General features: G+C 34.7%; 6 protein-coding genes across 6 annotated transcripts in view; 5 read left to right on the top strand and 1 right to left on the bottom strand.

Annotated features, from left to right (window-relative positions):
- LOAG_17197 (voltage-gated calcium channel) overlaps positions 1 to 2,123 on the top strand; it is a gene marked incomplete at both ends in the record, with an annotated part of 15,850 nt that extends 13,727 nt beyond the window's left edge. The window contains 6 exons of the mRNA XM_020449860.1: positions 168 to 313; positions 436 to 541; positions 983 to 1,241; positions 1,343 to 1,540; positions 1,670 to 1,842; positions 1,936 to 2,123. Coding sequence (XP_020306570.1) covers positions 168 to 313; positions 436 to 541; positions 983 to 1,241; positions 1,343 to 1,540; positions 1,670 to 1,842; positions 1,936 to 2,123 — 1,070 coding nt within the window. The remainder of the gene's footprint in view (positions 1 to 167; positions 314 to 435; positions 542 to 982; positions 1,242 to 1,342; positions 1,541 to 1,669; positions 1,843 to 1,935) is intronic.
- Positions 2,124 to 3,598: 1,475 nt separating this feature from the next.
- On the top strand, positions 3,599 to 5,603 carry LOAG_00277 (hypothetical protein). Its single transcript, XM_003135817.2, has 4 exons — positions 3,599 to 3,731; positions 3,887 to 4,104; positions 4,272 to 4,503; positions 5,029 to 5,603. The coding sequence occupies exons 1-4, from the start codon at positions 3,632 to 3,634 to the stop codon at positions 5,376 to 5,378; spliced, it is 900 nt and encodes a 299-aa protein (XP_003135865.1). The 5' UTR covers positions 3,599 to 3,631; the 3' UTR covers positions 5,379 to 5,603.
- Positions 5,604 to 5,951: 348 nt separating this feature from the next.
- LOAG_00276 (28S ribosomal protein S25) lies at positions 5,952 to 7,080 on the top strand. Its single transcript, XM_003135816.2, has 3 exons — positions 5,952 to 6,124; positions 6,248 to 6,413; positions 6,682 to 7,080. The coding sequence occupies exons 1-3, from the start codon at positions 6,038 to 6,040 to the stop codon at positions 6,942 to 6,944; spliced, it is 516 nt and encodes a 171-aa protein (XP_003135864.1). The 5' UTR covers positions 5,952 to 6,037; the 3' UTR covers positions 6,945 to 7,080.
- Positions 7,081 to 7,499: 419 nt separating this feature from the next.
- LOAG_00275 (CCG1-interacting factor B) lies at positions 7,500 to 10,858 on the top strand. Its single transcript, XM_003135815.2, has 5 exons — positions 7,500 to 7,920; positions 9,230 to 9,352; positions 9,493 to 9,627; positions 9,832 to 10,049; positions 10,320 to 10,858. The coding sequence occupies exons 1-5, from the start codon at positions 7,804 to 7,806 to the stop codon at positions 10,435 to 10,437; spliced, it is 711 nt and encodes a 236-aa protein (XP_003135863.1). The 5' UTR covers positions 7,500 to 7,803; the 3' UTR covers positions 10,438 to 10,858.
- A 3,037-nt stretch (positions 10,859 to 13,895) lies between these two features.
- On the top strand, positions 13,896 to 21,626 carry LOAG_17196 (high-affinity choline transporter 1; the record flags this gene model as incomplete). Its single annotated transcript, XM_020449859.1, has 12 exons — positions 13,896 to 14,177; positions 18,103 to 18,275; positions 18,408 to 18,498; positions 18,616 to 18,764; positions 19,128 to 19,280; positions 19,498 to 19,627; positions 19,850 to 19,978; positions 20,102 to 20,208; positions 20,274 to 20,481; positions 20,682 to 20,885; positions 21,207 to 21,401; positions 21,472 to 21,626. Exons 1-12 carry the CDS (start codon positions 13,994 to 13,996, stop codon positions 21,624 to 21,626), a joined length of 1,878 nt encoding a protein of 625 aa, XP_020306569.1. The 5' UTR covers positions 13,896 to 13,993.
- A 1,392-nt stretch (positions 21,627 to 23,018) lies between these two features.
- LOAG_00272 (DnaJ domain-containing protein) lies at positions 23,019 to 25,353 on the bottom strand. The gene is made up of 7 exons (XM_020445391.1): positions 25,270 to 25,353; positions 25,046 to 25,187; positions 24,705 to 24,854; positions 24,300 to 24,425; positions 24,091 to 24,189; positions 23,811 to 23,939; positions 23,019 to 23,602 (listed from the first exon to the last, which is right to left on the bottom strand). The coding sequence occupies exons 1-6, from the start codon at positions 25,338 to 25,340 to the stop codon at positions 23,826 to 23,828; spliced, it is 702 nt and encodes a 233-aa protein (XP_020304147.1). The 5' UTR covers positions 25,341 to 25,353; the 3' UTR covers positions 23,019 to 23,602; positions 23,811 to 23,825.
- Between the last annotated feature and the right edge of the window lie 776 nt (positions 25,354 to 26,129).

The following is a 26,129-nucleotide window of genomic DNA, read 5'->3' as shown; positions in this document are numbered from 1 at the left end:
AAACCTTGTGAACGTAAGATCGAAAGATTCCGGAAAGATTTTCGAAAAGATTAAGGGATCGAAAAGATTCCGGATATCTGAAATTGAGGGAGGAGCGATTTTACTACAATTTCTAATGATTATTCATTAAGTGGATTCGTATGAATAAGTTTTGCCTCTAATTTTAGGTGTTGTACCGCAGCAGACCTCACAGGCAATGGCCTTACAAGCAGGCTTACGAACGCTGCATGAAATTGGACCAGAATTGAAGCGGGCAATTTCCGGCAACTTGGAGACTGATTTCACACTAGATATCGAAGAACCTCAGCACAGAGTTGTTTTCATTTACATTCTTGAATCTTGTTGCTTGCAAGTTGAAATTTCTCGGATTTTTTGAAAATTTCACCATTAAGAAAGTGGACTTAACTTCGACACAAGATAAAAATTCAGTTTCAGCGTCCGCACTCACTTTTTAACAACATCATTTCTGCACTTGGTGGTTCGGCACGAGCCAATCAGGTCTACCGTGAAGATCGAACGACTCGATCACTTCCAATGACTGGTTTGCCTTCTAAACTTACGTCAGACTTTTGTTCTTTGAATTTTGCATTATAGTTTTCATATCTGGCAATGAAGAGAAAACATTTTTGTTCCCTTAGACTAATCTGCGAATGCCAGTTTTCAAAAAAATCAGTACGCATGTAACATGCATTTCTGAGAAATTTCAATCTTAAAGCTAAATTTAAATTTAATTTTAATTTATTTAAACAAATTCAAATCACAAGTAAAATGCTGCGTTTATTGCAAAATTACAAGAAAATTACAACTGATATATACTGCAACTGTTCATCTGCTATCGGATTTTGGTAGTATCGAGTTTCGAAATTTGTTAGGAATATGATGCATTTCAAAAGGAGCTTCTAATTTAGTGAGTATCAGTAGTGATTACTAGTCTTTTTCTGCAGCAGAAAGTATGGTTTACAAAAGGTATTAATACTTCCAGCCAACAATCAACTGTCGCCAACACGTTCATTGTACGGTAATGACATGATATCATCGACAACCCATGGTCACGTAACTATTAACTGTTCAATCAATACACCACCTTCGGCACGTTCCAACGGTGGTGTTCTGCAGCGACGTCTACCTCAAATACCTTCTCCAAATGTATCCTTTAGTCAGAAATTATTGGAAAATGATTTCCTGAAAGTTTCACGATTGCCTCTTAACGCCGAACGCCATTATATACTGGCCAACAGAAGGTTTGCTTGGATTCATCTAGAATTTCTGAAGACCTCAGTCCAGAATGTATTTGCATTTTGATCGAAGTATTACAACATTAATCAATAACTTCTTTTCCCAGCATGCCTTTGGATACAGATGAAGAAGAGGAATGGTGTGATAGGAGAGATACAAATAGACTACGAAATGATGAGACGTGGACAAACGATGGTCGGCCGGGAAAAGGCTTAAGGAAACCTTTTATGCTAGCAAGAAATCAAGCAATGGCCATTGCTGGTGTGCCAGCCGATATAAGTGAAGCTTTTGAGGGTACATACAGGTAAACTTAACGAATTTTAACTTCTACTCCTTCTCAATACATTTTCTCATGAAAATGTTCCATGGAACTTTCGAAATAGTTCCAGATTGTCAAATGGACACTTAATTTCCTTCCTGATGTTCTATTTAGACCAGCACCAGATGGGAAATCGGTACGATTACCTCTTTCGAACAGGCCAGTATTAAGGCCACCAGCTGGAAATGAAGAGGGTTTAACCGAACGTCTTGTTGGTGAAGCTTTGGCACTAGGTAGGTATATGGATGAGCGTGTTGTTGAAGCGGCGCGAAGAGAAATTGCAGAAGGTATGTATCGGTATCACAAAAGCGTATGTTTGTAGTTTGAATTTGTTCCTATATGTCTTCTGAATTGCAACAGGAATTACTGTATCTTTTCAGCCTATTCACTAGAAGAATCCGAGCTTGAAAGTGCAGCGGCAACACTGGCAGATGCACGGTACATGGAGCACCTTGGTATGGAGCGTTGCGAAGTACGAGACTTCAACAGATATTCTGCGCGTGCCCTTTTGAGACCCGCACCGTCACAAGAAGCTCCTGAAGACGATCTCTTTGTTACAACATTATAATTCTGGAATAGCGTTTTCATCTGGAAGATTCCCTCCAACTTTCCTCCTCTTTCTTTCATTCACTTTCCAGGAGTAAGCTGCATGGGGGGCTATGGTCGCCCTTCAAAGTTTTGGTAAAGGTCGATGAAAAATGATTTGCTCAACGAACTGCGCCTTCTCTGTTTTTATGTGCTGCAAAATCCGGTGATTGGTGTCACGATTCATTTCATTGTTGTTCAGAGTTTTCCTCTTCATAAAAATAAATAAAAGTTTAAAATGACTTCGGAGAATTCTTTTTGTGAGAAGTTACATTAAGCGGTGAGGGAGTCACGAGAAAATCAGGCTATTCCCCCACCAAAAATTTTGAAGGTTTTCCTAACGTAAAATAGGAAATGTCACACTTTTAACAGGAAGATATACAGGAACATTATAATAATTCGTATTTGAAGTGTCCTTTCATTTCTTCACTTTCTACTATGTACAGATTTTTCTTACAATGGTTTTATCGTGAAAACTGAAGCATTTGGGGATACTCTCTCCAAATGAATATGGTGCTAATAAACTGGTTTAATGTAATGTCTCACCTTCAAAGAAATGCTGCGACGAAACAGCATCGAAATTCGTTTCCCATCAGGATGGGCTGTAAAATGTTATAAACTGATGTATGATGTCACCCTCCGCGATAAATGACCTGTTTAAGTAGTTTGCTACGGTTCGGTTGAAATGACTTTGTATCCATATCGTCAGTGACGCAAAGTTTGTTTAGTAATATGGCACGAAGCTGTGGAAGCGCTTTTGGTTGAATTTTTTGCGGTATTTCCAGAAATATTTGCGACGAAAAGAGGCACATATGACGTGTGAACAAGTATCCATATATATCGTGAACAAATAATATTAACAAAATAAATACCATACGCACACTGAAGTGCATCATGCAAAAAAGTCGAAGTGTAATCGACTCATAACCAGTGACGCTTGGGAGTATCCACGTCACGTGTTCTACGCCTGATTTTGATTTTTTTTTTGCTTAGTAGCAAAGAACAAGATTGATCTGGGGGGATGATAAGCAGTTCTCAAGAAATATAGCCAGAAGATAGGTTGGTTTTTCACTGAGTGACGAAACAATACTTGAGTACTTTTCCGGTACTATGGAACGCAAGACTTTCTGCTTAGATATTGCTATATCGATAAAAAGAGAGGACCAGAGGCAGGGAAGAGAGAGAGAAAGGGAGAGAAAGAAGAATAGGAGGGATGACACATAGAACGGGTTTGCATAACCTTTCCGGAAAACTATAGATTCGGAAAACCCTGAATGCCACAACCATTTCAAAGTTTTCAGAACTATCCTTTTCAATGAATTTTAATATAAACAATTTCGAAAAGCTGCAAAAGCCAGCAAATGGTTCTGAAGTGATGACATGTGAGCAGTGGGAACGGTTTGCTTGGAAGATGTAGAGAGTTTGGCGACAGTATTCCCTTCTCAGAACGAATCTTCATTTCAGGTCGTCTTTTCAAGGACAGTGCAACAGATGTATACTGTTGAACCATACCTGAATTTCCACGAAAATATCCCTCCGCCTGATGTGATGTATTCAGTGAAGAGTTATCATGATGTATCTCATACTAGCGGTATGTTATCCAAACATTATTAACATTTTGAATTTCTGATGTCATGGTATTCACTGTGATGACTGTGCAGCTTATGTGTAACCTACTAGAATTCCCAGAGCTCACTCATGCCATTCCGAAAGTTTTGAAATCTCCGCTTACTCATCTATTTACAGGGCTGATGGGAAATATTACAAGTAGTGTACAATCTTCTATGGAAGAAAGTTTAAAGGAAATTATTAACAGAAATCAGCTGAAACTCATTGAGGAGCTTGCAGCATTTGTTGATCATCTGAATAAGGCATTAATAAGCTCTTCAGCAAAAGTTGAAACAACATTCAGAGAGCGGAGGAACTTCCCCCATGTTCTGCAGCAACAATTTGCATTCAGAAAGGTGAACTTAACAGCTCCAAGTTTAATTACAGCTGCATCTCAAATTTATAGTTAAACTTAATAACAGTCTTGTCGTTCACGATTCTGCAGTTACATTGTAAGCTCGCATTTTTAATCAGCAAAACGACGAACTCATAACTTCAGGAACTCATACGACTTATTTTTCAGGGCAAAGTCGATACTTCACCAAAAGAGGTAGGTGCATACTGTCCTCCAGCACTAGCTGTTTTCGCAACTGTAAAATATCCCATGAACACAATCACACTTATTGGCGATACTAAAGTACTGTGGTTGCGGAATTTAGCGAAAGTTGGTGCCAGAACTTCCATACTGTTTGAAGGATTAAATGATGGAATCAGTTCACCACGTTGTACTATTAAACTGCAAACATCTAACAGTAGTAAATTTTGGTTTCTTGTTTGTATAAACATATCAGCAATGTTCACCACTATACAGCGCAGTTTTCGAAGTGCCAAACCTCATTTCGCAGCTTATTGCAAAGATATAGCATACGTTTGAGAACTTAGGAATTTTTTTTTCTTTTTTTGTATTAATAGGAAAAAGCAGGACTGCCAGTAGAGGGGTTCCTTCCAGTATTTGTTGAAACAGGTTTTTTTAAATTACCATTTCTCTCAATTTTCCAGCTGGATTTCCTACCACGGATAGAGAAACAAACCAATAATTTTTAAGTGGGCTTTTGAGTTTTCGAAAAAAAGAAGGTCCTATGTTAATTTAAAAAAAAAAAAGAAAGAAAAGAGAAAAAGAGGTCCTATGTTAATTTTTACTGCACTGTTTTTAATGGTAATTATATTGTGAATTAAATGGCAATGTATTTCTTCGGAAATTCTTTCGTGAGGTTTAGATAAACCTTAACTAAACTCTGTTAATATTGTTCGTTGCTTGTCTGTTAATATTTTTTTTATAGACAAAAGCTTAGTTGCCGAAGTAAATGGGACGAAATTATCCGAGCATATCTCAGTTTGGAAATTACTTGGTTCATTGACATCGCTTTATTCAATAGCTCCGGAGCATGCAGAAATCTGTACTCATATAGATTATTGGCTGTTACTGATAGATGATGTACTGTCGAACAAAAGTAATGAAAATAATTTATGTCGTCAAATGTGTACTGCTTTAGGTCACCATGACTATCTGGTCTCATATGTTGCTGCAACACTGGCTGATGTTCTTGCATATTCTGTTATCACGAAACAATCTTATTATGCAAATAATGTTGAATTATGGTTAAGACGTATGGATAAATTGTTCCAGTAGACGTAACCACACTTCTAATTTTATATTTTTTAAATCTTACTGACGATCTGACTTTCTTCTAATAATAGCGGACTTCAGTTCTGCAAATTTAGGAGCTCTATGATCATTTAACCAGTGTTCTTCTAGTTATTAATTTATTCTGTCTGACGTAAATTCTCAGTAATGCCTTTTTAGTTCGAATGAAGTTTCAGAAATATACACCTATGAATTCGACATCGTTTTACCACTCTCATTAAGAGTGTCTTGTTCAAAATTTGTAAAAGATTTTGCAGTATTTTTAAGGAATATAACGAATTGTTTCAACTTTATCCAGTTACTTGTTTCATATATTGTTTCGCAACTTGTTTGTACATGATATTTAAAAAAATTGGTTACAGCTGATATAATTAAACAGTTATACCGAATATGGAAGTATTTCACTTCCTGGTATTTTTCTGGCAAAAACTGACATAAGGAAGTTTTGTAACTTCGTTAGGATCGATACTGAGTAACATATGATGGCATAACTATATTATCACAGTAGGATTGCGCGTTTTTCATGTTGCGGAGCAAAATTTACTATATGCTAAACGCGATTCAGATTGTGCGTGCAGTTCTAACGTTCTGAAGTGTTTGCCTGGACGGTTAGTGAAGGCGCATTATCTCTCGTTCACTCTCTAATGTCATTTAAGCTTGGCACGGTACCGTTAAGACGTACCTATCTCTATCTTCAACAGGGTACAATTCAGTTCAGGGATCTTGTAAAGGTTAACTTTTTTTTCAGGATATCCTTTGGATTACTTACACAAATACATGTACAGGTGGGAAGTTCATGAACGGTTTTCATTCGAGGTTACTTTAAGCATTTTACCTGTGTATGTATTTTTCAGGTATTTGCTATTGGTTATAAACAGTTTCCAATGAACGATATACGACATAAGGGTGTTATAGAGTATGTTTTCTGGCACTGGGCACAACTGCAGTACAACAATCCGTACGTACAGCTGGTGCGGTTTACGAACATCAGCGTTGTACCCTTTGCGAAAGCTTTTTTAGGTCAGCTTAAAAAGTCCTCGTGACTTCCTGTGGGGGTCACCTTTTTTGAAATACGGTTTGTCGTGAAATGACATTATGTACTACTACAGAATTTAAAGAATATCCATATCTCATTTTTTGTTGTGTAACTACTTTCTTGCAGTGCTGCTTCCCCATGGTCGTGAATTACTTTTATTTTAAATATTCGTGTACTTATCTTTAACACTATGATAAAAATTAAGAAGTTGAAATTTTTTCACTGGTTTCTCAGCAAAATGGAGCATTACAGATGATGGTCGTGAGGTGCTGTTCGATTTAGAAGGGAAGACCCGCGAGGAAATTGAGGAAATGTTTCGAACAACGTTGGGCAGAACGAAAGTTTCGTCGAGACGAGAACGTTTGGAGAAAATGTTGAGGACCGATCAGGCATTATTTGGGAGGAGGTGTAAGAGGGAATGTATTTGTGAAGTACAAGGCCAACACCCATGTACATCACTCCTTTATGCACCTGATTACATGAAAGGGAAGTGGCGGTGGAATCATAATATTTAGGAATTAATCTTTTTGCGCTCTGTGTATAATTGATGTGGATCAGTTTTTGTTTTGATTTATTTAGTTTCGATAATCTTTGAATTTTAGAGATAACATGATTAGCTGGTATAAAGGCAAAATAAAAATTTGGTGAAGCATTAGGTTTGCTCAACTTCCAATCACATTCTGATCGACAGATTCATGAAATCATCCCAATCGTTTGAAGTATAGATAAATAACGCGTAAAAATACAAATAATGTATTGTGAAAGCAATTTTCTTATGTAGAGCTTGTAGTTATTGGAGTTATGTCGGTGATTTATCGGATTTCCTGGGAAATAAAATTATTCTATATTATGAGATACTTGTAAAAAGTCTGTTACTATGCTGTTTATCGGGATATCTCCGCTACTTTTCTTTATCGAATAGCCGAGGATCTTGAGGCACGTAACAATTTATTCTCCTGTCCCATCAGGTCTTGTCAAAATCTCAGTAGTGGGAATTACCAGTATTGCGATTTTAATATTTTTTCGAAGGTTTTTATTTTGCTTAAATGTCTTGATTCCAATTTGTGCTGGTTAATTTCGAACTTCGACCAAGAACCTATAGATATGAAGGGTAACCACCAATGTATAACCTGTAATATTACACAATACTACCTCGATGGTTATTGGTTCTTTCTCGACCTTATCAAAAACATTCCCCCAATTCATTTTCACTAACTGGTCGAATGAAGAGTATGATTCACAAAGTACGATAGCGTGTGGAGAACTGTCCGTAAACTAAGTTGGAGAATGATCCATAAACCGTATGGGAAGACGTAAAGGTTATGGACCACTTACGGAAAACAGTAAGGCTCATGGATTATTATTAAACAGTTTATGGATAACTATACACACTCTACCGTACGATTAGCTGACTTCCAAAAGACGGTCCCGGAGAGAGTGTTGTGGCGTTCAAAGGCGGTCAGACCAACCGAAGGAAATTTTCTAGCTGGAGTAAGTTGCTATACTTATGTATCTTATAATCTCCAAGAAGGCTTGGAAGACGTTGCATTCATAAGAGTTCCGGCAAAATACCCTGAGTACGGGTAAGAGTAACTCTCGGAATGATTGTGTATCAATAAAATGAGGCGTAGGAAATGTAGTGGCGATAGCGTCCTACAGCTGTATCGTGCAAATTTAAGTATGTTGCGTTTTTTTCTAAACAATTCTTATGTTGACGAAAACCGAAGACGAAGTAGGGATTACTGATTACTGATTCAGTGTGGATAACTTCGTCTTTCAGTGTTGAGACGCAGGAAGTAAAATGGAAGCTTAGACATACATACCCTTCTTTGCGTAAAAGCGTTCTCATTCATTTTCATAGCATCTCTGAAGTCGTAGGTAAGTGTTTAACTGATTAATTAAGGATCATTTTTCTTTGAAGCAGTTTGTTAAACGGGTTTTGTATTGCATTTAAAAATTTCAAGTTTACAAATTTTCGAAATCAGTTAGTCTTAGGGCAAAATCTATTGGGAATATTACTGTTGATGCTGTCACACCTAAATGTCACTTCATAATTTGATTACTTCTTGCGGTAATATGCGGTGTGTTAATGATCAATTCCGTTGCTGTCGGACCTACTTGAAAGTTTTTCAAGGTTTCTTTATCATTTTCATGATGCTATTGATCATTTTAAGCTTTACTCAGAAGAGTTTAGTAAGTTTTAAAAAAAGATTGTTCACTCATTTTGACTATAGATCTAGGGAGGAATTAAATTGTCAGTTCTTTATTTTAACGAAATTCACGCTTTGGATTTCTCATCTGGGATGTTTCTGGTTCTCTTTTTTATATCTTGGATTTTTATTTTTTGATACGGTGGGAGTTTAATTTTTAATTTTTTGTTAGTTTTTAATTTTTAATTTTTTGTTTTTTGTTTTTGTTTTTAATTAGCTTTAATTTTTATTTTTTGATACGGTGGGAGTTTTTTCTTGTTCGTCAGTATGATTTCTTAATGCTGGTCTCTGCATCATGTTTTCTGAATGTTTATAGCTACACCAATTTCCTCTTAGTCACCAGCAAAAACCTCCAGAATTTTGTTTGATGATCAAGGAAGACTTTTTCATATTCCAATGTCCTTCATGCGTACTTGGTTGGACGCACCTTTTTTTTACTTGTTATAATTACTGATTACGTAATTTTTATTTCGAGAGACCAATTTCATTATTATACAGAAGTTAACAATTAACACTCAAGGATGAGGTTTAATTTTTTAATTTGTTTAGTTTATAATTTCACTGTTTCCCAGAAATTTTGCTTTTTATAGAGATACGAAATATTTTTTCGAGAAACAGTTCCCCCTCGAGAAGTTTCTTACAAAGGAACAATTCTGTTAATTCATGGCCAGTCATTTTCATCATCAACATGGCTGGAAAATTCCACGATGCAGGTCGTTTTGAAATGCTGGATTCCTGATGAGTTACTATATTTTTGTTATTTCTGCTTAAAAGTTTTAAGCTTCTTAAAAACAATTCATTTTTATGAGTGAGTTGGAAAATTATTTATTTATAGACTAATAATTCCTTTCAGATTTTCTCTGCTGCTGGATACAGATGTTTAGCTTTTGATATGCCTGGTTGTGGTAAAACTGGTGGACCTACAGTTCCGGATTCCGAGAAAGCTGAAATAATTCCTTTAGCTATGCGTGCTTTAGAACTTGAAACTGTAATTTTTTTTCCTGAAAGAAAAGGGAAGATAATGGGAAGATAATATCATGATTGAAAACGTTTACTAACTAATTTTTATTGCTTTATTCAGTCAAAACAGATTCTTTTAGTTCAGATTTTTCAATGAATGGTTTTTCTAATTGCTGTAATAGATCAAATTTTTCTTGTTCAATTTGGCTTTTGTTTTTATTCGTAATTGCAGGTCATAATTATTGGACATAGTATGGCCGGACAGTATATCGTCCCATTGCTTGGAACAAGTCGGATAACTTGCGTTGTTGCAGTTGCACTGTCAAACACAAACGTGATGCCGGCAACCCCCGAAAATATCAGGACGTCAGTGCTGGTAGTGTGGGGTGAAAATGACACTAGTCTGGGACCTAGTGCTGCCTCTAGTCTCAGTAAGTTACCCAATTCAAGGTGAATTTTCATTTTTTTTTGAAATTTCTATTTTTTGCCAAACCCAAGTCTTCAAATTTTCTTTCTTTCTTTATCTGTATATTTTCTACCTGTTTTATCTGAGTAGAACGTAAAGTCAAGTTTTCGAACTTGATATCTAAGTACTGGCTGCAAAGTTTGATAATCACATTAGTGGAGGAATCACTGGTAGACGTTATTTCACTTTACCCGTGTAATTAAAAATTTTTCTGCTGACAGATGTAATCATTTTGTTTCAATCCTTTTTTTCAGGCTCTTGAGAATACCGTCAGCAGGACATGCTTGTTACCTCAGCAATCCAGTTGCATTCCAATCAGCTTGTTTGAACTTTTTCGAAACGATGGAGTCCTTCGTTGTTCCGTCATTGTAATATCTTTCTCTGCTTTTTTTTTCACACTTTTCTATATAAATGTTCTGAAATTTGAATTTGTATGGATGTATTTCACCAGCGAACAGCTTTCTCATATTAGCGCTCAATTAATGTTTGTGTGAGGAATTTAGTTGCATTACTGTCTATGAATAAATTAGTTCTTTTGTGTGATGTGTGTGTATGTGTGTGTGCGTGTGTGTGTCTATATGCTATGTATGTATATGATGTCTTTTCCTTTTTCAAAGAAATAAGTTAAGAAGAAAGTATTATATTTTCGATTAATCATTACAATACTTGGCTGTAAACAGCTTTGTAACCATCAGCATAACATATCAACTTCTGTTGAAGACATCATGTAGGATGTGGCGAAATGTCAAGTTTTTATATAAGTGTAACTGCGAAATATAATATAAAGGAGTCGTGAAAGCAAACTGTGCATCAGAATATGGCGCTTTGCCGCAATGATGAAAAGACATTGATTGAGGTGGTTAATACTTGAAGAGTATAACAGAAGATGAGAGAAATTCTGACGTCGTTTTTTTTTTTTTCTTGGGATCGAATCTCTGAATTCTCAATTCGCTAACACAATCGATGTATGTAATGTTTTGAAAGGTCAAGGCCAGGATATCTTAATGGATTATAGCGAAATTCAGCTTGTATTAATTTGCTTTGTGAAAATGAATCCAAGAAAGAAGGGATCGTACTTCAGGAAAAGATTTGAATGAATTAGAGCAGAGAACTAAATTTTTGCTTGAATCGTTGGTTAAAAACCGATAGAAGTTCTCAAATAACGGTAACAAGTGATTCTTTTTTAAGTGGTAAACAACTGAGCTTAGAAGAAGCATTTTAAAATGCTGTTGAGTTGAATGGAATAATTGAATTGGAATAGCCAAAAGGGATACATCATCACAGAGGCATTTTCTCCTTTCCCTTAAGCTGCTTTGCTGCTTGCCACCTCTTGCGCTTACTGCACACTGATTTCTCTTCCTCCCACTCCGATCCGTTACTACCTAATCCTTTGCATTTTCAGGATTTTATTCATTTCTGTACTTTAACCGAAGTAAATATCCCCGAAAATGGTATCGACACTTAATCGTGCAATGACTCCTCATTTTTCTTTCTCTGACCTCCAGAAAATTAGAACTTTGAATAATTACCGCCAAGAACAAAAAAGTGCTTCATGGAGGAATCCCTTTTTATAAAATAAAGCATCAAGGAATTGAATTCCGCAATTCAGCACTTTTTTTCAATGTTTAAGTGTTCATATCAGTGGTGTATGAATCCCTTGCCTTTTCATCATTATCTGACTAATGGTACTTAGAAAATGACCAGTATCAACAGAGAGGAAGAAATAGCTTCAAAATGAATGATATTCACGGTGGAAAAAAAAGGGAAAGAATAGCTGAATAAAAGAAGAAAGGCGGAGCTGTGCCTTGGAAGGACTAGCTCAAGCTTCACCTCATTAAAGTCCCTTTTCTTTGGGATGTCGAAGCCTCCCTTCAGTTAGAACATCGATGGACACTAACGTCTCGATGAGTATTTCGTTCACTTCCACCATCCTCCCTCCGCAAGTCATTCCAAAAATCTTTCATTCACCGATTATCATTGAACCAATTCTCAACACTTCAAAGATCCTTCATAACTTTCGTATGAAAACATCTCTGTATATATGAAATAGAACAATCGTTTTATTTTTCCCTGAAGCCACTGTAATCGGTTATTCGAATTTCAAGATACAATCAATCGCCATTAGTTTTCATTCCGTTTGCTGTAATAATCCAATTGATACAAATTGTTAGTACATAATCTACGAGTTCTTTTGAAAGTACTGCGTCACAAATTGAAGGAAATTTTTCCAACAACACTATTTTATAATTGCCATTCCTAATCTGAAAATTTTTGTGAATCTGATTCCTTTAAGAAGTTCCAGAACAAATTTCAGGTCCTTTTTTTATCTGTATTACAAAGACTTTGAATTTTCATATAAAATTAATAGCAGTATTGACTAGTTTTTCCAAGTATTTTCATATTTTCAAGAAAGTAAAAACGAATGTATACTTCAAAGTTCCCTGAAAGTTGTACTGACGATTTAACAGAGAAAGAACAAAGTGATGTTTGAATCAAACTAATTACTTCCATGTTTTTTAGTCTATGCTAGTCAGTAAACAGAAAATTCTCGTTTATTCCCAAACACACAATTCAAAAATTTCTTTTCGTCGATCTTTTTTTTTCTCACGTATCCAAGCAACTGATCAATTTTCCTTTTGATATGAATTGTTTATCCTAAACCATTATCCTTTTTCATGTCAGATAAGTGAAATGGTCTCAAATACTATTGAAATTCATGCAAACTTTTTACGTAGGGATCGAAATTATCTATTCATTTTGCTTTTAGCTTGTCAAATTTAATTAACTTTTTTCATATTCAGCAGATTAATTCCTCAATGATCAAATGTTCTTGCTTTGTGCAAAGTTGAAATGGAAATTGTAATTTATTGTAAATGAAAACAAAGATTATACCCATCAGCAGTATTGACTGTCGTTTGATAAAGTACGACATGATTTAACGTATCCAGCTTTATTTTACATTTCAATACGTTCACGACGTATGCTTAGTGCAAGTAAAAAAATTTTCTTGTCAGAAGCAAGGTAAAGCATTCCTTCAAATTAAAATAATTGATGGTTGGAAATTTTTGTCCAATTTCAACGTTTTGAGGTTGAAATCGGAATTTTCTTCCCTTATACTTGGATACGAAGAGTTAAACAAAAGAGGAGGGTATATTTTCTTTTTTTAAATTTATTAAACGTGAAATACAGGATATGAAGTTGTTGGCCAGCAATTATTTTAACAGCAACTGCGAACCTTTTAATGAATTCAGGAATATCCCCTATACTCTCCTTTTTTTTTAAATGCTGCTAAATTTCTTGCAAAGACACATGCATCCAAACATTTGAGAAGTCTGTATGCTCAAGCCATAGAATGGAGAAAAGCTGAATGGAAAGATTTTGAAGCTGATAAAAAGACGGGTTTCGATAAAACTGCTTGTTTGCCTTTAAATGTTTAGGGTAGCATCACGCTAACTTCAGTTTTCTTTAGTATAAGCGAAATATAAATTAATTGTATGTTTGCATGCTAAATGCAAATTGAGCATACTGAAAAAGAATCTGATACCAAATGATTTTGCATCGTTTTTTTCAGAATTCATTGAGAATATTGGGAAAATTTCGGGTTGCAAGCTCGTTGTTACTAAATTAACTTACTTCAACAAATAATTTATTAAGCAGAAGTTTCGAAAATTTTTAACACGTTATGAATTTTTGTAGTCATTGAATCTATTTCTTGATCATTTGGAAATGGTTAATTAATTTCAGGACTAATTTGTTTGACAATTCTGCTCTTTAAAGATATAAATGAATGCGGAAATCGTGTAAGCCTGTTATCTGGACTTACGATAAAGAAATTTTAGAACTCAAGAAAGAAATCAATGACAAGAAAAACGGAAAGATCACATCAAATTGGTGCTCTTGATTGTCAACATTAAATTGAAAAAAAAAAATGATTGATTACTTGGGCGTTGTGGCTATTATATTCTTCTACTTGTTAATTCTTGTTGTTGGCATTTGGGCTGGCCGAAAGGCGAAAGATGTCAACTCAATGTCTATTGATGGTGAACAAACTGAAGAGGTTATGCTGGCAGGCCGAAATATTGGTACTTTAGTAGGTATCTTCACCATGACTGGTAAATATTTGATTTTGAACATTCAACATTTACAAACATTTAGGAAATTAAGCTGGTCTCATTGCGTTTCAGAATCGTGCAACTATTTTTTCTTGAAATTCTCATTTCTTGGAAATAATCACGGTTTGCCATGCTTTCCAAGATTCCCCATTTTTTGTGATGAAATTTAATCTTTTTCTGGAAAAATTACATCCTGGCAACTTCGATTCATTTTGTTGTTAAAAACTATATATGGAATTTTTTTTTTTTAATTAAAAAAAGTGCATTAGACCATTATAGTTTTATTTCCAATCTTTGGAATGTTGTATTACGGTCAGAGAATACGAAAAATTTAAGCTTCATTCTAAAATTGTCAGTTTGGGCCTTTTAAATTTTTTAAAGTTAATGTTTGACCAGAAAAATCGTCCATTTTCTTCCGCTGGCTAAGTACTGAAAATTCTTAAATCAAGCGCTGAGAATCAAAAAATATGTTTGCAAACTTATCATTAGTACGTCTAATAAACACCACATATTAATTGAATGTATTACAAAATTAGTTTAATCAAAAAATATTTTTTGCAATGATTCGAAATATTTGTTCCAGTACGATATATCTTTTCAAATTCAGACAATAAATGAAGCATGTGTTTAATATAGTCGTAATAGGCATGTACCGTTTGGGATAGACTAAATTGAAATTCGGTGCTGAGAATATTTCACGCATATATTTATAAATCAAGGGGAAATAATATAGATGAATGAGTGTGAGTTTATATGAAAATGTCTGTGAGGCCGATGGGAAAAGGTTGCAGTTTAAATAATTAATAAAATTACTCCTTAACTGTGTAAGAAAGATTATTGAAGAATTTGTATTCATTTTAATTTGTTCAAGACAAAGTAAATGGAAAATTTTCTGCAGTTTCTTAGAAACTGAAATATTCCGCCTGTTCATTCATTCACCCACTCGTTCCACTCATTCAATAAATCACTCAATCTATCAATCAATAAGTCAATCGATCATCCATTCATTCATCCATTCGTTTATTCATTCAACATACACGCGAAATGGATGCAGAAATAATTAAATGAATTTAAGCTTTGGTTTTGGATTAATTACTGCATTACATGTTCATAATTTTCCTGTTTATTTCTCACTTCTGTAAACTAAGTATTCTTTATTTTTCTAAATAAAAAAATTCAAAATTTGTAAAGTAAGTGTTGTGGAAATTCAGTTATTATCGCGATAAACTGTTAGTATCCGACTAATCTGATTGCATCCCAAAATTTCCTGCACCTTCCAAAAAATTTCTTTCAAGAAGATCAACGAGAAAAACTTTTTACGCAAATTATTGCTTTCCAAGGATTTTGGCTATCAATAACGTGTAGAGTTTGATGGAAGCTACATTTATTTAGAATTGAGGGAAGGAGTATTTGGTTTTTGGAGAAAGCTGGGATAAGAAATGAAATGGATTGTGTTTTAAGACTTATATTTAGCATAGATATGTTTTAGCTGGTTAGTATCGAACTTTTAGATGGCATTTGTGGTAAACGACTTTAACGAATCTCAAATATCTCATGGGAAAACAATTCAACAGCAAGCGATCAATTCTTACGATTTTATTCCTATTTCTGTTTGCAGTATCAGCAATAACAACAACAGCAGCAGCAGCAGCAGCAGCAACAGCAGTAGAAGCAGCAAATACCATTATAAATGGATAGGATGATTTTGGATGATGCAAATTCAGGATGCATCCGGAAACATAACTCAAACATGATTAACTAACATTTCCATCCTATATAGATAGATCATTTATTCCTTTTTCCATCTTACTCCTAATGTAACTTTTCCTCTTCTTCTTTTCCGCAGCCAACAAACAAACAATTTTCACAGCTTTTTAACTTTACATATTTCGTGTAATCTTGCGGGAAATTATTACAATTCTCTACAATCATCAACGAACAGCAATAGCAATAATAATTTTCAGGCACATTAAATCATAAGATACTTTCCGATTTAATGCGCAAGGGGAGAATAGGCTATCACAAGCTGATAAAATTAGTTCCATGTGGGAAAATACACGACTGTTAATAAAAATAAAATTCCTACAGGGCGAGAATTCCCTTGCACTCCAAGAATTTTGAAAAGCGGATGAGATTTTTCAGATGATGATTAAAGATAAAATTGTGGCTTGCAAAAAGATAAATGTCACTAACCTTTTTGAAGCCTTCATCCGGTAGAATTAATGTTTACAATCTTCCGTCACCAGTCTGCTCTGTCAAAGTTGAAAATTTTTTGGAAGTGGACATTGATGAATTGTGATAATGCCTAAGTACATCTTAAATAATTGTACTTATTTATATATGTTTTACTTCAACATTTTAAAAAGTTTCTTTGGTAGTTCAACAATTTTAGAATTTGCAAATTTTACAACTTTTGCTGTCTAAAAAATTATCCAGCATTAAAGATTTTAAAAAGAAGGAATATAAAAAAATGTTTTATGATCAATTGAAGTTTTAAATATCCTCAAAGTTTATGTTACATTGCAGTACGTTTAACTTCCTGAGTAGGGTACACACCGTTTTTCTATTTGTTTGGAGTAAAAAACAAGAAATTGCGATTATTCGTTTTTTTTCTTTTAATTCAAAATTTTAAATAAAAGCACAACAAAAAGTATGGATTTTTTTTGAGGAAAAGAGATGCTGGGTGAATATAATTGTGACTTAGAGGGATATGTTGATTTCAAATGAAAAATCAATTCTGATAGTTTTTTAATTCAAGATTGCTTCTGTTAGTGCTTCTGTTTAGTGCTTCTGTTAAACCGAATAGCGGTGAACCCTGTGAATAGATTGTGATGGTTCTAAATTGTTAAGTGTAAAAAACAAATGAAAACTTGCATTAAGCATGTCACCAAATGTGACAGTATTTAGAAATGCTTTGGTTAAGCATAGCGAGTATAAAGTCACTATTTTATTTAGTTTCAGAACTTTTTTTTCGGGTTGATTACTGTACAATCTCTAGAGAATAATCTGAAGATAAAATTTATGGTCGATCTTTAGTCGTTGCCAATTTCATTTAATTTCAAAGTATCTTACAAAATCAGTTTTCATTTTCAGGATAGGGTGAATCAGAGTAGTGTTCGTTTTCCTTCACCACTCATACTCTTAATTCAGATCTATTATTTTCATTGAAAAAATTTATGCTTCAAATCAGGATCATACATGTTTCGAAAAAAATGATAAAATCAGAAAAAAATTTTTTAAATTCTTTGTTGCCAAAATTCAAAATTGCAATAATTTTTACGAGATGATGAGAATTTGAAAATTTTTGATGGTCTCTTCAAAAATGACAATGTAATGATGTCTGAAAAAAAATGAAAACAAGGCTTTGTATTTATATTGGCTTCTATTTCCTTTTTTTTGTGTTATTTCTAAAAACATATTCAATCATCAACAAATCGCCTGTTCAGAAAAACAAATTTCGCAGTACTTCCAATTTCAGACTAAGTTTCTTCATATTTTCACATTGTAGGCACAAAATAGAGGATCGAGTAGCTATAAATAGCAACATGATTAATGGATATGACGGAATTTAAAAGTTGTTTCAAAAACTCTGAATGGAAATAGAGAACGAAAATTGAACTAATATTAGACAAGACTGACTTGTAGATTTCCAGACTGTCGTTTTCTTTCAATCTTTTTTTCGAATTGTTAGCAAGAACTGGATATTGGGGATTCTAGAAATCCATTCTGAGGAACTCTTTAATATTTTGGGCTAATCAAGTAGCAAGACAACGCTAGCAAGTTACGACCACGAAATCACATCCAGGATAAAAATACTTTATGACATTACTTTTTCGTAAAAGATTTTGTTACCATAACAATTTGAGTCATTACTTTCTTCCCAGCAAGTATCATTTAGACTTAGTGAATTGCCTGTCTTTTATAGCAACCTGGGTTGGAGGAGCTTATATCAATGGTACCGCAGAAGCGCTCTACAATGGTGGTCTTCTAGGATGTCAAGCGCCATTCGGTTATGCATTATCATTAGTTATTGGTGGCATACTTTTTGCGAAAAAGATGCGTGATGAAGGTTATATTACAATGTTGGACCCATTCCAGGTATGCTTTCGGGATTTTGAAATAATTTGTTGTCGAATTGCTGAAGGTCGGGAAAGTCATGCATTATTTCCGTAGAAAATTCTCAATTTATGGAGTCAATTAAATTTTGGCAATTTAATAACCATTTTTAAGATGAAATATGGCCAAAGAGTTGGTGGTCTTCTGTTCATTCCTGCTCTTCTTGGGGAAGTATTCTGGACAGCTGCGATTTTATCTGCTCTTGGTTAGTTTAGAAATTATCACATAATCTTTAAATTGAATTGTATGTTTCTAAAAGAATTCCTCCTTGGGAATACTGCAATTGGCTTTTTCACAAAGTATTCTTTACTGCTCATTTCAGGGGCAACACTATCAGTGATTCTGGCAATTGATATGACATTATCAGTAATAATATCAGCAATAATTGCTGTATTTTACACTTTCACGGGTGGTTTATACGCTGTTGCATACACAGATGTTGTACAGCTATTTTGCATATTTGTCGGCTTGGTTCGTTGTACATCTGCTGAATTAATCCGATATAAAAAAAAAAATTTTCAAGGAATCCTTTGTGGTCTTAAATTCATTGATTCTAGTAATAGATATAAAGCTTTTATCAATAACTTTTATGAAATTTATAAACTGGCAATAATTAGTATGTTTTGGCTAGTAATGACCAGGAAGCTGGATTCACCAGCACCTAGACAGACAGGTATCGAAGATAAGTTTCCGACAGTTGGTATTGCCTCTTTTAGGAGCCAAAGAATAAATCTGTTCAGAATAACTTCAGTAATCTTCCGTTAAAATCTGAGATTTTGTTGGTGAAAATACTAAGACTACAAGGAAAGTTTATGACAGAACAATCATTTATAGTGGGTTTGCGTACCAGCATCACTGTTACAAGATAAAACGAAAGATTTATCAAGAAACGCAGCGGATTGGATTGGTACCATTGGCGGCTTTAAGGAGACGGCACTCTGGATAGACTGCATGCTGTTACTTATTTTTGGTGGTATCCCCTGGCAGGCTAGTTTCCATGATACATTTTTATTTTCTTTCAGCTTTAAAAAACATGAAGTTTCACTTGATCTAAAAACTTGGAACTCAACTGTTTGTTAATTTTAACTTTGATTACCTTCTGATTTCCATGAACAATTTTTTCTCAGACACAAATTTTGAAAAACTTGAATTCCTTTTCCGCTTTATATTAAGTAGACAAGCAAAAGAACCATACTGTTTTAAGGTGTATTTTCAAAGAGTACTATCATCAAAATCATCGTCAGGTGCGCAGAAGTTGTCATTCGTGGCGGGTATCGGTTGTATTTTAATGGCTATACCACCTGCCTTAATCGGAGCCATTGCTCGAAATACTGGTTATTATTTGAGTCGTCTTTATTAAATTAAGGGTGCTTATAACTACGTAATAACTTCACTGGGATCAGCACACCATTCTTCAATAATATCTAGGCTAATCTTCGGAAAGAAGTTTACAACTTCGATTTTTCCGCTACTACCAATCAGGATGCTGCCGCTTCAGACTGGTCGAATTAGATCCCAGATTGTTTTGGGAGTAACTTATAAGAATAAATTTATAGATTGGAGGTTGACCAGTTACAATCCTTGGAACAATGGTACAAAAAGTGAATCAATTCCTGCTGATCAGACAAACATGGTTGTGCCGCTAGTTTTTCAGTATCTGACACCAAAATGGGTTGCATTCATCGGCAAGTTTAATATTAGCTTTAACATTTAAGCAGATGTGTTTAGATTAGTTTTCACACAGTTTTCCTTCTCATGCCCTTCGATTAAGTGTTTGCGAATTTACAAAGTGCACAGATGAATTTCAGGACTCGGTGCAGTATCAGCTGCAGTAATGTCATCCGCTGATTCATCGGTACTTTCAGCGGCATCCATGTTTGCGCACAATATATGGAAGTTAGCTATCCGACCAAATGTAGGTTTTCCATTTATCACATTAAGAAAATACAACCTCTTCAAGAGGTTTTTTTTTTTTTTCAGGCTCATGAAGAAGAAGTGATCTGTGTGATGCGTATTGCAATTATTGCAGTTGGATTCTGTGCAACTTTAATGGCACTCACAATAAATAGCATTTACGGCTTATGGTACCTGTGTGCAGATCTTGTCTACGTTATACTTTTTCCGCAACTCGTTTGTGTTGTATATTTCAAGCATTCCAATACTTACGGATCCGTCACAGGTTATGTCGGTGAGTTCCATTGCTGTTGTATTCCATTTGTTGGGATGGTAATGAAAAGTGTGCCGAATTATAACCTCTGAAATTATGACTATTATCCATCAAGTTCCTCAAACTTGATCATGTAAGATCCACTAAGTTTCTAGAAATTAAGTAAAATCACCAGATGTCCAACAACTCTATATAAAGTTTAAAAAAAATTTCATTTGCAGTGGGATTATTGCTAAGGTTATCTGGAGGTGAACCACTCCTTTCTTTCCCGGCATTTATCCACTATCCTATGTACGAAGAAGTGACCAAAGAAGACGGCACCACATCGGGAACTCAGTTCTTCCCGTTCCGAACAATGGCCATGTTGGGCTCATTCATCGCTTGCATTGGAACTTCTTATCTTTCCGAATATTTATTCGCAAATGGCTAGTTTCATATTTGAAAAAGTTTATGCCACTTTTTCAACACGATCTAGCTAGTCCATCGAAACCATCTGCAAAAGCTCAAGCAATGTTATTCAAAACTATTCAGTATTTATCCAAAACAATTACATAACAGAAAAGCTGGACTTCCTTTAAATGTTTTTAATCAGCAGTGTTCTACTCCCACCCCTGCGATCTTGAATCAGAAAATTTACATTTTTCAGTCGTCGTGAACGAACAAAATTTACAAAATTTGTTTTTTTTTCCACAATAAAAATAACGAAAAACAAAGTTTATTTGAATTTGCTTAATGTTGAAATTTAGGAATATTACCAATCGGAATGGACTTCTTAAACTGTATCGTCAATATACCACCGGAACGTATTGCGCTGCATTCAGATGTCAGTTTTAATGTAAGCAGTGAAACACTGAATGCACAAAAGCCAAAAGATTCAAGTGACAACTACATCAGAAGAAACTTTCTGAAACCACCTGATTCGTCAACAACCACAGAGTTAAGTACGCTGCAACCTTCCAATAACAAAGATTACTTAACACTGAGTAAAGATACATAATATTATCGATGTAGAAAACCTAAACCGATCACCATCATCCAATAAAAAAGTAGCATCTTTGAAAGCAATGATATGTCCATTAGCCAGTCAAATGCTCATTACACTGGGACAAATCTCCCCCGAGTTAATTGCATCACCTGGCAATATCGGCAGAATGGTAGAATTGTAAGAATATGAGAATGCAAGTTTATTTCGTAGCTGTCATCGAATACTCATTCGAAAATTCTCCGATCTCACGAAACTCAAAGCCAGAAACCATCCAGCCTTAAGAAGCATCTTACCAAAACACTGCGATGCATTTGCTTACCTGCCTGGGTAAAGATTTATCAGTCCTTCGTCCCATCCTTATAGTTTAGTTCCTACTAGCGCTACTTAAGATGATCAACCTTGTTACATAATGTAACTTAAATGAGTAAAAAACTTTTAGGAAATTGTAAAACAGAAAAATTCACGAAACAATGATTTTACCATGATATCCTTCAGTTCTTATTATGTTGCGTAATATAAATTATCATTAAATGCCTTCTTCATTGTTTAATTGTTGCAAAAACAACATTATCAAGACCCATAACCTCAGCGTCAACAGTAGAGAAAAAAAATATAATCATAAAAGAGTCAAAAATCCAACGAATTTATACAAAGATTGGTACCTTTGTAACCACCCAGCAATAAATAAGATGTCGCGAGGTAAGAGGTTCCTAACAACACCAAGTGTTAAATTAAATGTTCTTTCAATAGGCAACAAAAGGATAGCTGACCGCGTATTAGTGTTAGAGTCCAATGGAATACAGGATATAGCGTCCAAATGAAATCTAGAAGATGGCGATGAGTTAGTCATCGAAACTCGACGATTGCATCGACGATTACGCTATCGACCGATTTTCATTTATTACCAAGTGGAGGGTTACGCTATCGACCAGTTTCTTTTCGCTGCTACCTGATTTAAGTAATCCAGTGCCAACCATCCCATACATTTTTCTCAACTGTTCAACATTACACTAATAACTTTTTTATTAACTCAGTTTGTATCCTCTTGTTCATCCATAAAGACAAATATGGGAACATCTTCTGCTGACACAGTTCCGGTCCACTAAAATTTAATTAATCATTTATAATTTAGACGAATAAATAGATTAATGACAACTAACCTTCAGGACACTTCCATTCTCTAGACCTCGAATACGACTGTAATACAAAGCAGCATTGAACAGAAAAAAAGAAAATCATCACTACTAATAATGCATATATTTACAGAGAATGTGAGCAAATTAATGAGGGAAATATTTAAAAATAGGTATCCCAGAAGCATAGGAATTCCATCAAATCAGGAAAATAACCTGAGAGAAACCTAAGTGTTCGATACATCAAAGCGTCATAACTATGCAAGACAACCCTGAAAATTTTTCCCGAACAAAAAATGACTTTTACGATACCTCTAATAGTTAATCAGAAGCAAACAAACACAGAAAATGGGGCCACACAGACTTCATATTAAATAAAATGGTCTTCAATGGAACTGAGACATTCATGCACTTATAAATTCATAACCACATACTGACTCATTTCTGAAAGTATTCGATTAGTGGCAGGGGAATTTTATCTGCAGGTTTAATCTTCCCAAATCGCGTTTTTTTTCTTTTTAGATACAAACCTAGGTATCACAAGCCTAATGAGATCTGCACCTTATGACAATATAATCGAGGACAAAAACAACACACACTTGGATGGCTGAACAAAAGTAAACACAATGAACTACTTGAAAACAAGCAACTCCGCAAAGGGTCATTTAACTGATTCTCGATCAGGAAAGCGAAAAAATTCAATATAGAGGAAACTTTACATAGAACAAATATTTGCAATAACCTGGAACGCGCAGAAAAATTGCGAAAATTAAGCTCCGTGTAGTGAAAATTAAAATAGCAACAAGGACTGACCTTTATATGCTTTCATCAAAAAAGTGAAGGAATAATGACATTTAATTACAAAAAAGAAAAAAAAACGGGTAAAAATTATGACTTTGCCAAATAATTCATCTAACCACTGCTATTTAGTAATTTTACTTGAGCATGAAATATGTGATACACATTCACTTCAAGGCCTTCGCAGAACTTTCCTGTTGCAAACAACGTCATACATTACCATTTCCTAAAATACTTCCAGCCGTAAATTACATCAGTAAAAAAGATTTTGCAGCAATGAAATGCAATAAAAATCATACTTTATTATAAACAAAAATGAAGACTGAAGGGAAAAAACATTTTCGAGAGTTTGAAATTTTGTTCTAGAATCAAGCAAATGAAACTCGAACTAAACAATATCAGCACATCTTAAGTAATTGACTGCAAACACTTACCTGAGGTCAGAGCATTCAATTTTCAGGATCAGCTTCACTGCTTATATGATTTATTGAATATGATGTAGGGTAATCACGCAACTTCTCGTTTGAGCTTTCCGCAATTTTTAGATTTTCATCATCTTTACTCTGAAAAAGGATGTACACTTAAGGTAAAGGAGAACCAAAAGCACCAAAGAAGGATATATGAAGTGAAATTGAAACAAAAACAAAAAAAATAAAAAAAAACATGATTTTCCGTTAGTTCCCGAAATTTAGAGTAAAGATATAGATAAATTACACTTTTCGGCAACATATTCGACTCTTCTGGCTGATCAACAATCACTGAGACAGTTCCATTCGTTTCTTGTTCTGCATCACTTTCCCCGATATCTCCTTCCTGAATGATTAGGATCAGTTTACTACTAGTTAAATATGACACTTCAACAAAGAGAAAAATCCTTAATGCAGTCTTTAATACTAGTTCAAATTGTAGGAACAATAGCAGACCTCATCAAATCCTTTCGGTTTATATTTACCACAGCAAAAGTTGCAACAACAATTGCAACAAAACATGCAGCCGCAACAGCAAAAGAAACAGCAACATGTCGAAAGACCACAAATGATGAACGTCCACTGCAAAAGGTACAACAAATCATTACTTGTTTATAAACGGTTTTAACTTTCTAATTACAGCTTAATGAAGAGCGTTCTTACCCGTATTGTGAAAACAATGGGACGTGTTCCATAGTACGAATATGTAACAAACCTCATGTCTCAGGTATACAGTAGCATAATCAAATATGAAATGAAGTTTAGCACCCCAAAATCTCTTGTTCAATGGAAAATAAACGATAGTTACATACATCTTACCACTTTATTGATAAACTAAATTTTCCTTGAAATAAGCTTAACCTTAAACCAGGGCTTGAAAGCTAAACCGATCACAGCACCATCATCACTAAACTGTTCCATCAACTTCAGACCCATGTCTCCATATTTATCGTATACTTTACGCCTTGTTGGCACCGAAAGTACAGCATGTGCATGATTAATTTCTTTAAACTGAAAGGTGAGAAAAATTAATCAGAATGCTTGGATATCTGCAAAGTTTCTCTTCTTATGCTTAAATTAATATTATACTTTCTTTTCAAAAAAGAAGAAAAACATTACATTAAATTAAATTTTACACAGTTGAATTTCTCACTCGTCATAAGCATTCAAACTGAAATCAGCTCTAAATGGTCAAAACCAACGCGTTCAGTTTTCTCCGGATCATTCTCCAAATTCTTGTCAGGATGATACTTTAAGGCTAGTTTCCTGTAAGCGCGCTTGATGTCATCATCCGACGCATCCTCAGTAATACCCAGAATTTCATAAAGACTAGGTCCTTTTGTTCTGGAATCAATATGATTAGCATTCATGAAAGGATTTCCAAACAAATTAACTTAAACTTTAAGGAAAATTCTAATACACTGACTTTTTCTGTTTTGAATTGGGCCTTCCATCTTCTTGCCAGCCGGATTCATCCAAGTCTGATGATGACACCATCTTTGCTACAAATAACCATAAATAACTACATCATTTACAATATCTGTACATCTAAAATAGGCAGAGGAGATCAGACATGAAAAGCAATGCCTTCCTGTATTAGCTCGAATTGGTTATAAATTTATGTGAAAATAAAATAATTTTAATGAAATGAAGTAAGAATGTTGATAGGTGGGTTAAGTGATGGACTAGACAGAATAAGCTGAAGAATAGCATCGTTAACCTCCTTTATCCGATGTGGACTATGGCTACTACCACCACGGGTGGGTCTCACCATGTCAACCTACCAAGACGATACAGATGACATTATCAGGTAGAAATATTAGAAAAACCACCTGCGTCTCACTCATCCGTAATTCGCGAAAAAATGCGGCTCCGTTACATTAAGACACCGTTGATGTGACAGTTATTAAAGATGTGTGTGAACACTTGCTTTTGCAGTTTTCTTTCCTCTTTGGGGGTAAATTTGTATAACGCTTTCACTTAACTAAATTCAAAGATTTCCCAAAATAATCTAGTAAAAACCATCCGTGAGTGTGATCACAGGAGGCAAATAATATAAAGCAGAATAAAATTGATCATAAGTGAAGACAGACCATTCATCAACCCACAATGAAATGGTGAACTCGGTGGAGTTCAGATAAGAATGGGACCGGTTTTAGGCATGAGTAAGGAGAGAAGAGCTTTTTATTGACTTGTTAAAGCCGTTGCAGAGGATCTCGACAAAGTTTGAATGTTTGTATTTTACTTAAATTACAGAACAGTTCCTTCGGAGAATTGAATTTCAAT

This window comes from Loa loa (genome assembly GCF_000183805.2).
Source record: "Loa loa unplaced genomic scaffold supercont3.48, whole genome shotgun sequence".
NCBI lineage: Eukaryota > Metazoa > Nematoda > Chromadorea > Rhabditida > Onchocercidae > Loa > Loa loa.
The sequence above is the reverse complement of the archived record's forward strand: the minus strand, read 5'-3'. Positions and strand labels throughout refer to the sequence as shown.

Excerpts from the sequence above, each read along its gene's own strand:
- LOAG_00277 (XM_003135817.2), top strand. The coding sequence starts at position 3,632 with ATGTATACTGTTGAACCATACCTGAATTTCCACGAAAATATCCCTCCG. Across the intron at positions 3,732-3,886 it reads TGATGTATCTCATACTAGCG|GGCTGATGGGAAATATTACA; the intron begins GTATGTTATCCA and ends ATCTATTTACAG. Across the intron at positions 4,105-4,271 it reads AACAATTTGCATTCAGAAAG|GGCAAAGTCGATACTTCACC; the intron begins GTGAACTTAACA and ends CTTATTTTTCAG.
- LOAG_00276 (XM_003135816.2), top strand. The coding sequence starts at position 6,038 with ATGTCATTTAAGCTTGGCACGGTACCGTTAAGACGTACCTATCTCTAT. Across the intron at positions 6,125-6,247 it reads AGTTCAGGGATCTTGTAAAG|GTATTTGCTATTGGTTATAA; the intron begins GTTAACTTTTTT and ends TGTATTTTTCAG. Across the intron at positions 6,414-6,681 it reads CTTTGCGAAAGCTTTTTTAG|ATGATGGTCGTGAGGTGCTG; the intron begins GTCAGCTTAAAA and ends GGAGCATTACAG.
- LOAG_00275 (XM_003135815.2), top strand. The coding sequence starts at position 7,804 with ATGGATAACTATACACACTCTACCGTACGATTAGCTGACTTCCAAAAG. Across the intron at positions 7,921-9,229 it reads AAGGAAATTTTCTAGCTGGA|AGATACGAAATATTTTTTCG; the intron begins GTAAGTTGCTAT and ends TGCTTTTTATAG. Across the intron at positions 10,050-10,319 it reads AGTAAGTTACCCAATTCAAG|GCTCTTGAGAATACCGTCAG; the intron begins GTGAATTTTCAT and ends CCTTTTTTTCAG.
- LOAG_00272 (XM_020445391.1), bottom strand. The coding sequence starts at position 25,340 with ATGGTGTCATCATCAGACTTGGATGAATCCGGCTGGCAAGAAGATGGA. Across the intron at positions 24,190-24,299 it reads AACCGAAAGGATTTGATGAG|GAAGGAGATATCGGGGAAAG; the intron begins GTCTGCTATTGT and ends CTAATCATTCAG. Across the intron at positions 23,940-24,090 it reads CGAATATGTTGCCGAAAAGT|AGTAAAGATGATGAAAATCT; the intron begins GTAATTTATCTA and ends ATCCTTTTTCAG.